The sequence below is a fragment of the Andrographis paniculata genome, unplaced genomic scaffold (genome assembly GCF_009805555.1).
Source record: "Andrographis paniculata isolate CXL003 unplaced genomic scaffold, ASM980555v1 Contig37END, whole genome shotgun sequence".
In the NCBI taxonomy this organism is placed as follows: domain Eukaryota; kingdom Viridiplantae; phylum Streptophyta; class Magnoliopsida; order Lamiales; family Acanthaceae; genus Andrographis; species Andrographis paniculata.
This window is the reverse complement of record NW_026137570.1, coordinates 2085417-2095817: the sequence shown is the minus strand read 5'-3', so window position 1 is coordinate 2095817 and position 10401 is coordinate 2085417. Positions and strand designations below refer to the sequence as shown.

Sequence of the window (10401 nt, the reverse complement as noted above, 5' to 3'; positions counted from 1 at the left end):
TTATACCTCTTTTTCATGCTAAGATTGTAAATAAATCAAATAATTTTGTTCGATTTGATATTTGATTCAAATTTATGATTCGAATTTGAATATATTTATTTTATTCGATTCAAATATGAATGGAATACAAATAAAAATTTTAATATTCGATTCCATATTCGTAAATATTCAATTCAATAATAAAAAAAAATACATACATAGTATAAAATGTAGCATACATATATGTATTAAAAACTAAATTTATTAAGTATAATATTTTAAAATTTTATATAAATAAATAAATAATATAATTAAAATTATATCACGATATTTATATTTATGTTAAAGTACGAAAATCTTTTATGTGTCAATATAAAATTTTGTATTTTATTATCAAGTTGTCTTAATATTATTGTTATATTTTTAATTTAAAAATCTAAATCGAATAACTTTGAATCGAATCGGATAAGACAAAAATGAATCACATCTTAAATTAAATATTTAATATTGAAATCAAATTGAATATTCGGAGTAATTTAAAAATTATTTAGAATCGAATACATATATCATTTTAAGATTCGAAACAAATCGCATATCGAATCGAATAGTAGAATATTTTCATGATTCAATAGAATATTGCAATATGTATGTGTGTTCATAGTTGTGTGTTCATTTCCATTTTGTAATGTATGCCTATATTATTAAAGTTGGATTTTATACTTTGGCATATTTTAGAGTAAATAATACTGCAATATTTAAATTTTATATGTGGAATTGATGATCTTAGTAACTTTATTCGGAATTATCTAGGTTTTTGGGATTAAATTGGAGGAAGTAAATAGAGTACATGTTGTTTATTTTTGTCTATAGGTTATGGTAGTTCTCCAATGTTATTTCTTAATAATTCTGCAAATAGTTAGAGTTATGCATGGAGTTTTTATAAATTCGCCGAAAGTATAATGGGTTGCTCACGATATACTCCCAATAAGAGTATATATACCGTCATAATATTCATGAAAATACCCCTAATTAAAATGTATACGCTCATACGTGTTTGTCAATATAATCATAAAATGTGTGTTTCTTTATGTTATTCTTATATTTTTGTTGAGCTACATAGATTACCTTACATATACCTGAACGCAGCTCATCTCTGGCTCACGGTGAGAGATGATCTTGAATCCATAAGATGATGCTATCAAAGTAATACGCTATATTACGATCATTTGGTCTAAATGTTTGTCTAGTGTTACGCTCATGCAAACCTGACGGTTCATCTTTAAAGGGGCTTAGGTAACGACTACAATGATGTGAAAACTTATCACGGTAAAATTGCTGACTGAATTTTAAAAGGTCCACCATCTAAAGCGTAGACTTCATTTCGTAATTTGTATTTGTATGTAACGTTTTTAAGCGGAATTGATGATCCCAGTTATTTTTTTTGGAACTGTCTCGGTTGTTGGGATTGAATTGGAGGAAATAAACTGAGTATTGTTGTTCATATTTGTCTGTAGGTTACGGTGGTTCTCTTATTTTATTTCCTAATGCTCATGTGAATAGTTAGAATTGTTCTTGGAGTTTTTATAAATTCAATTAAATATAACTGAATGCTCATGATGTACTTTCAATAAAAACATATATACCGGCATAATACGCATGAAAATACCCCCAAATAAAATATATATGCTCATACATATTGTCAATGTACTCATGAAGCGTGCGTTCGTTTACGATTGTTCCACAATCCAAATTTTAATGACACGCACTGCTTTGAGGTGGTAAATTAATATTTTATGATTGTTTAACTTTATCCATACCTAAAGCTAAGTTAGATGATATAATGGACTTAAAAGATAAGTATTAATAGTCTTACAATTTCGACGGCAATCTCATGGAAAGTGTGACATGATTTGTTGAATATATAAGTAATGCTTGAACTTTTCAACAAAGTATAATAGAGGAAAAAAAAAAGGTGTGCCCTCATCGAGTTCCTTTATACCCTCCATTTTCAGAGAATTGACTGCCTCTATGAGAAATCAATTACACTCAAAGATACCTAGTACTTGACACATAATACCTTAGAAACGATTATATATATCTCTATTGTCAGTGTTTATACCCAGTACGCATAGTTATGTAACTACATACACTATCAACATGTCGTTGTTTATTTGTTGTGTACCTATATTATGATATCAAATACTCCGAAAATACGTACTTATACCTTAGTAACCTCTACTCAAAAAATCGATCATATTGAGTATCATATACTCACTTGTAAACGGTAATTGATGATTAATTCAACATGATAGTATTCTTGCAACTTCCAGGAAAGTATGAAATGACAAACACCACACATTTACAAAAATAAAAATGGGGAATATTATCATATATACACAATAAATGTTATAAAGAACTTGTTTAAAATATTTTTCATTATTAAGCTACATTCGTGTTGCTATGAAATTAATAAATAGTTGATGCAATCTAAATTCACATTGACGAAGTAACGCAAGACAAATGTAGTATTTACTTGAAACAACAAGTTGTAATCTACTATTAAATTTTGGTTTGTGACGTGGCCCCTCCGTCAAAGTATCGAATGAAATCAACCACATTTATGGATATCTGCTACTACACGGATAATATCTAAACAACCACCATTCATACCTTGAATGTTGGTGTTTATATATAGAGCACATACTTACATACCTGCATCAAATATCGACATACCTTGGCGCAAATCTTACGTACCTATAATATTGGTGTCATATGCTTAAGTAATGAGTATATATACCCTGATAACCTGTGCTTGGGAAACTGACCATTTTCGGTTTGAAGTATTCGTTTACTATAGGTAACCAGTGATGAATTCATCATGATAGTAGTTTCGCGACACCCTGAATTGTTTGAAAAGGTAAAAAAACACATGTTTAGTATATATGGCTAAACAAGTTAGTTAAATTGTATGATATATGTACAATAATAGTTTCAACCTCCATTTGTAGATGGTTAAACAATTCATAAATGACTAAGTTGAGTTATGTTGATTGTTAGATTACATGATTGCTACCACAAATTAAAAATATTTGGACATATTACATAGTAATTCACATCATAGCACACACAACAATATTCGGTCATGAGCATACTTGCATGAGGCATGACTCGGCTAATTTATTTATGTATAGATGCACCTACACAATTTAAATGTAACAAGTGATTGTCTTTCCTTTGTCATCACATCTTTGGGTGGATAATCTATTGGCATGGGTTATTCATTCTTCAATTTGAGATCCAATCTATTGGCATATAAGGTCATCTACGTAGCTCAAAAACTATATATCGTGTATTGATTGAAAATTACGATAATAATGTAAAAAACAATGAAATTTATATATGTCAAAACTTGTATGATTCTATATACTCTTGTTCATTGTTCATATACTTCCATTTAAATTTTATATATGTATGTCATAATTGTACATTCCTTTATAAATATTTCATAAACCTCTATTTGCTCGATAGTAACCACCTTAATATATCAATATACTTACAAATAATAGTTAAATGACCACAAAAAACAAACGTGAACTCCAACACATACAAACATATTTCATAGAGAAGCACAGTAGACCATAATAACATTGGAATTGTTGAAAACAATTCCTGGAAAGGCATCCACTGATTTTGGCAGATGAATTTCAACAACCCTCAAGTCGACCTAATGCAATACCATCAAATATTGCCAAGCATGCCGGGAAAATAAGATCCAACTTCACACGAATATTGTTCAGAAAGTCCTTACCTGCAACAAAGGTGAGAGTGCTATATAGTTACAATTTATAAAGAAAATCAATATGAACAATTACAATCACAGTTGCAACAAAATTTTAATTCAATAGTTTTCGAAACAAATTAATGCCAGTGAAAAATTATCTATGACTAAAATCTCTCATGCAAATTCACCAAAAGTTTACCTAATTTTCTTCTAACATCATCAATTTGGGAACTTTAAACCAATTCAATTGATGTAAAAATTATGAAGATGACCACTCTAAGCTTAGACAGTTATAAAAAAATTAACAGGGCAACAAGTCGCATGTACTGGTTGTTTGCTATTCTTGCCAAATATTAATAGCCATATGTATAAATCTATCCAACTCATAATCGAATTAACTTAAGACTAACTTATATTGGCATAGATAAAAACATCAAATTCTATATACATCAAACAAATCGAACAAGCCGCAAATCAATGACACAATCTACTAAGGAATTTCATCAAATAAGTTTTGTAGCTACATGTTAATGTATTCCATTAGAACTTATATTTTTTAAAAAGAAAATTTCATGAAACTAACAGTTAAACTATCAATTTTTCCCCCTCTTCTTTAAAAAAAAAAACTAAAACTCCATGTTAAATACATAATACAAATCACTCCTTGTCAAAAAATTAAAAAAAAAGAAAAAAGAATGAGAATACAAAAATACATAAGTAGCGGAAGTATATCCAAAAACCTAAACTAAATATAATTGCATTGAAACTGAAATAAAACAAATAGAACAAAAGACAAACACAATATAAATTTGAGAAATAGGAAACCAAGAAACAAAAATAATAAATAAATAGAAAAATACTTCCTTTACGATTGCATATATTTTAATTGATGATATCGAAGACAACCGATGATGAAGATTGTCCAGCCCAACGGTTTACCGCGGTACTCTGCGCATCGGACAATTTTAGGTTCCATCAACGCTGGATTGTTCGTCTCCGGCAGCTTGTTGTCGTCTTTTCGACATTTAACAGATCGACAATGCGTTGTCTTCAGGATTGGTGGGTTCATTTAAATATTTTTCCTAGGCTAGATTAGATTGCTATGATAACCACCGGGATTCCTTTCAATACATTTTATGATTGAAGTGATGTTGTGGCTATGAGAAAACCAGTGATTTTGGGGTTGAAGTAGATTTCGCGCGAAGCAAATCACAGAAGAAATGACAAATATGTAAATGAAAGAGATGAGGATATAAAAGACTTTTCACACAATCAAAGATAATAATGGAAAAAATAAAGAATGGGGAGTAATTTGCAATTGAAATGTAAAAGTAAGGGTTGCAGTGTGATAAATTTATAATAGGGACTAAATCACAAGTTATTTTAGTGCAAAGGGATTTAAATCCAATTATCACTTAAATATAAATAAATATTTATATATATTTAATATTAAAAAAGAAAAGAAATATAATTTTTTGATGGAAGGGTATAATAGTAAAATGAAAAATACAATAACATGCTATTTTAAAGTAATAGGGGGTATACTATTACTAAAAAATCTTGCATTTGTAGGATTTTAAAATCTCATGCACTTAAAATTTTATTATCAATTTTATAACCAAACATGAATTTATTAAGATTTTAAAATCCAAATCCTATAGAATCTCACCAAATCTATCAACCAAACAACATCTAAGTGATTGATATTGTGGATATTTTTTTATTGTTATTTCTGTGATCGATGATATTATATAAATAAAAAATTAAAACATACAAAAATCACCAAAATATATAAAAAATTAGTTAGATCAACTAGGTAGATATATGTAACCATTAATTGCATTGTCATTTAAATATATTTTATTTAAAATACAACTTTCCCTTTGATTTTAAATGTAAACATCAATATTATACCCATTTTCATGGCATAAAATTGGCGGACTTATCGAGAGAATCAAAATATATATATATATATATGATGTTTGAATATTAATTATTATATTATAGTATAAAAAAATATTATAAATTTTTTTTTAATGATAAATAAAAGAAAAGATAAACGTGTCGTGGAGAGATTATCTAATTTTGTCATTATAATACAATTTATTTATAATAAGTAATTTTATTTAAATATGTTCTATTTTTTATCTACTCGCGTTTAAAGCAAAATGGCATAGTTAACGGACGGAAGGGAGGATACGAACAAACCCTAATCCTCGGCCAAGGATCCAAGTGATGGCTGGCAATGGCGATGACTTCATCCAATCCTTCCTCAGTCGCTGTAGCTATTAGGAATTCATTTGTTGAGGCAGACAGACTCTTGTATTCATCATCTTCTTCGTAGTCCGATCGCTTCGTCTACCTTGTCGGTGTAGGGCTTCGTCGTCTCCGCCTTCGTCTTCGTCTTGCACCGATCGGAGCTTTCCCCGGAGCGTCGGATTGGCGAGGCCGGTGCTTTGGCAGAAGTAGGCTGCAAGTTATCGATAGGCTTGGTCTCTTCCATCGTCTTCTTCAGCTCTGTACTAAGCCGCTAGTCGAATTCCAGGTACGAAACTAGAAATAAGTTGGAGAAAATCATAGGAGGATTTATGCATATTTTGTCGATTTCTTCTTGTTGAAATATTGGTATTCTTGTTTAATTCGAAGGTGAAATTCCATAGCCATGAATCCATTGACATTGGTTAAGCGTATCCAAAATATAAATAAAAAGGAAGCTAGTCTTGGAATATCAGAGGAAGCATCATGGCATGCTAAGTATAAAGATTCTGCTTATGTTTATGTCGGCGGTGTTCCATATGATCTAACTGAAGGGGATCTTCTTGCAGTGTTTGCTCAGTGAGTTTTGTGATTTTGGTTTTCAATTTATTTAACTTAATTTGCTGTTGACAATTCATTTGTTTTGTTAATTTTGCTCGTAGGTATGGGGAGATAGTTGATGTTAACTTAGTGAGAGACAAAGGTACTGGAAAATCGAAAGGATTTGCATTTCTTGCTTATGAGGATCAGAGAAGCACAAATCTTGCAGTAGGTGGGGTTTTCGTCGTACCATTTAATTTTTGTGACGAAGAAAGGATGGGTTTGAGTTTTCTCATCAGGATATTTTGGTGGATTTGCAGACAATTTAAATGGAGCTCAAGTTCTTGGAAGAATTATTAGGGTTGATCATGTGAATAAATACAAGAAATTGGAGGAAGAGGATGAAGAGACTAGGCAGCAGAAAAGGGAGGAACGAGGCGTGTGCCGTGCGTTTCAAAGGGGGGAATGCAACAGGGGAGATAGCTGCAAATTCTCGCACAATGAGCAAGTAAATTTTCGAATACTTTGGCTGCTGTTTTTTTTAAGAATTTACATGTTTATTCATGTAGTAATTTCATGCTTCCCGACTGTTAAGCCTGTTTAAGTCTTTTGGCGAATGTGTAGAACAATATTTAATTTTTCGTTATACAGATAGTTGTGACATAGGTTTGTTGTTGGATGTTAACAATGTCGATCATGGCAGCTTTTGAACTACTAAATTGGTGTTGGATAGGCCAAATGTGTGATAATAGCTAGTTAAATCGTCTCTGCATATATCTTTTGAATCTCTGATGATGGATAATCCATTTCTTCAAAAGGCTGTGTTTGTTTGAGAGTTTGGATTTTGAGTTGGGATTTGAATAGTAAAATTTTTGAATTAAAATAGTTGTACGATGTGATATAAATAGGTGTTGATGTGATGTTTTGAATGTAAATTTGATTTTTAGTATAATATAAAAAATGAAAAATAGGTGTTTTGATTTTATGTTTGTTGGGGGGGGGGAATTTGATAAATAATAGATAATACGAACACACCCAAAGTTTATAATGCCTTTCAAATGCACCTGCCTTGGATTAGCCTGAAACGAGTCTTGCTCAAACAACTTGCTATGTGAAGGGTGAAGATTTTTTTTTTTTCTTTTTTTTTTTCTGAATAACAAAAAAATGCTTTTAGCAGGAAAAGGCTAGATAATTTCACTTATATAAGACCTAAAACTTTAGTTTGCCCAAATGCAATGTTGAGGAGGTTCTTTGGCGTTCTTAATATGAAGTTAAGTAGAATTCAAAAAATAAAAGGAGGATCATAGTATGGAAATAAGAAATGCCAAAATTAACCTTTATTTTGTGAGAGGTAACTGATTATCTTTCTATTGTTTAAAATAGTACACCAACACGCTTTCCTTAACAATAACGAAAAGTACGTAATTACGTTAAGCTAAGCTACTGTATAGTTGATGTGGGACAATATTTCCAGAGTTCTAAATGTCTGTTTCTGATGGCCTAGTCATGGTTTGGTGGGGTTTTATGTTTGATTGTTTTGAATGTGTGATATACAGTTTAATCCTTTGATTTAAATAGTAATGAATAATATGCTAACGTGTACTTTGGTCGAGCCTACAACCTAGACTTAACTCCTTTCAATTCCTCTACTTCTGTTTCCAGTTTTGAATGAATAAGTCGATCCTCCAATTGTTCGATTACATAGCTCGAATAGGCTTATAACGATTATGAGCCATCAATCATCATTCGTTACCGGACCTGCTAGTAGAAATGAAATTAGTGTGAACTAGACTTATCTGCACCACTAAAATTGGCGACAAGAACCTTAGAATTCACCTTACTTACCTTCTTTTTAACTTTCCACTCATTGTTAGACCTTATGAAAACCACACCTTAGTATTTTTCGCTGTTGGCCGTTCCCGCTTGGCAACTTCTTCCTATTTGTCCATGTATCCTTCTATAGAGCCGTTAAGAATGCTAGAATTCAAGTTTTCTAAATCCGATAAAGCCTGTCAGCCACAAAGCTTGCTTGTTCATTTGTCATAGATGATGACATGATGATTTTATTTATTTTTGGTGTGTGTGCATTGTGCAAGTGATAGTAAATTTCTTAGGAGTTAGGAGAATTAATGTAATGTCCTGTGCGTAGGTGTTTTGAACTTATTTTACAAGTTTAAATGGCATCCAATTTCGTTTCTTGTAATCCCGTTTTAATTTGGTGTTGATGAAAATCCATGTACTAACAGTCCAGTATATCATAAATAGTCCTGTTTTGATGCTTAGTTCCTGTGAATGTTCGGTGGAAAATTTTCTGCTTGCTGTTTTCGTAAAGCCTTTTTTGTGGAAGACCCCTTTGATCTTCTCAAGTAACCAAGTTTAAAATTTTTCATAAAAAACTTCATTAAGTTGTTTATGAATGTGGAAAATTCCCTGAAATGCTTTCGAAAGCATTTAGACAGGGACTTTTGGAGTTTTGGGGTTTTAAAAAAATCTGAGAATATAGGTGTGTTTGTTTGGATTTTTGTATACTTGTTCGATGTGATTTAAATAGATATTGATTTAATGTTTTGAATGTGAAATAGATTTTTAATATAGTATAAAAAAACGAAAAATCATTCTTTGATTTGATATTTGGAGACAAAAAAACACAAAATAGTAAGAATCTTGGGAGAAATCTACAAAACAACATTATCTGAAGTGATTGTTTTGTGAGAAAAAAATATATTTGATGTGATGATTTAAAAAGCGTTACTTTAGATTAATAGTATCAAAAGATCCAAAAAATGGTCTGTGTAAATAGAGCCTTGATCTGACACGTCTAATTTTTTCAGTTCATCTGTTCTATATGTATGCATGATATTTCACTGCCTTCCTTGCGACGAAGATTTGCAGTCTCGTGTTTTTTCCAGCTATCTAATTAACGCTTGTCCTAAACGCGCTTTATTTGTCGAATTTAGAGAGCTGCTAACACGGGATGGGGTGCCAAGGAAGATAAGGAATCAAATTCGAGGTGGGGGCACGACAAGTTTAAGGATGGAAGAGGTGGTAATAAAAATAGCAACAAAGATTCACAGTATTCTCGAGCAAGAGGCGATGAGACTGCCCGGGATAATAGGTACCGTGAACCTCAATTGGACACAAGAGATGACGAAAGAAGATCTGGCAAGAAAGAATCGGACAAGGGTTATTACAAACCAAAGGATGTTCGAGATGCCTCTACAACTGATAAAAGGACGAGGCAAAGTTACATTTCACCGGATGCCAGGGAAGAACACGACCGTAGAAATGAGAAGAAAACAAGAAAATACGACGACAGGCACAGCAGGGAAAGAGACAGTCGATCGTCACACCACCATCATCGTGGAGATCGTGATGGTGATGATGAACGAAATCGATCGCATCGACGATGAATCTGGAGCTCTGATTGATTTGGTAAGTTTGTACAATTTTTGTTGAAATGATCGAATATTTGAAATGTTTTGTTTCTACCTTGAAGGATCGTTTTATTTCGACGACGACGTCGACGTCGGCGGTTTGCTGTGAGTTCATTCGTTGTGAGAATGTAGAATTGGGATGATGTTTGATTTGCTGGAGATTGATTGATCGATCATGGGCGTGTTAAAGGTTGATGAGAGGAAGGTGAGCATTGTAATGTAACTCAGGTTAATTGTTACTATGGTTAGTTTTTGACTCAAGGTAGAGTATGAGTTTCCCGTGTTGATTTGCTGCCTTGATAAAGATGAGATTTTGTCACCTTTAGTTTTTGGGTTAGTGTGTTTAGTTGTTAGTATTTAGTTGAATTTTAGGTTTGATATATATATATATATAATATTCTTTTTGGTCCC

At 31.7% G+C, this 10401-nt stretch overlaps 1 protein-coding gene across 1 annotated transcript; it reads left to right on the top strand.

The window, feature by feature from the left end:
* The first annotated feature begins 5917 nt into the window (after positions 1-5917).
* LOC127250620 (zinc finger CCCH domain-containing protein 25) lies at positions 5918-10275 on the top strand. Its single transcript, XM_051273991.1, has 6 exons — positions 5918-6305; positions 6407-6595; positions 6679-6788; positions 6877-7064; positions 9514-9988; positions 10053-10275. Exons 2-5 carry the CDS (start codon positions 6423-6425, stop codon positions 9964-9966), a joined length of 924 nt encoding a protein of 307 aa, XP_051129948.1. The 5' UTR covers positions 5918-6305; positions 6407-6422; the 3' UTR covers positions 9967-9988; positions 10053-10275.
* Positions 10276-10401: the final 126 nt, after the last annotated feature.

Excerpts from the sequence above, each read along its gene's own strand:
- LOC127250620 (XM_051273991.1), top strand. The coding sequence starts at position 6,423 with ATGAATCCATTGACATTGGTTAAGCGTATCCAAAATATAAATAAAAAG. Across the intron at positions 6,596-6,678 it reads CTTCTTGCAGTGTTTGCTCA|GTATGGGGAGATAGTTGATG; the intron begins GTGAGTTTTGTG and ends TTTTGCTCGTAG. Across the intron at positions 6,789-6,876 it reads AAGCACAAATCTTGCAGTAG|ACAATTTAAATGGAGCTCAA; the intron begins GTGGGGTTTTCG and ends GTGGATTTGCAG.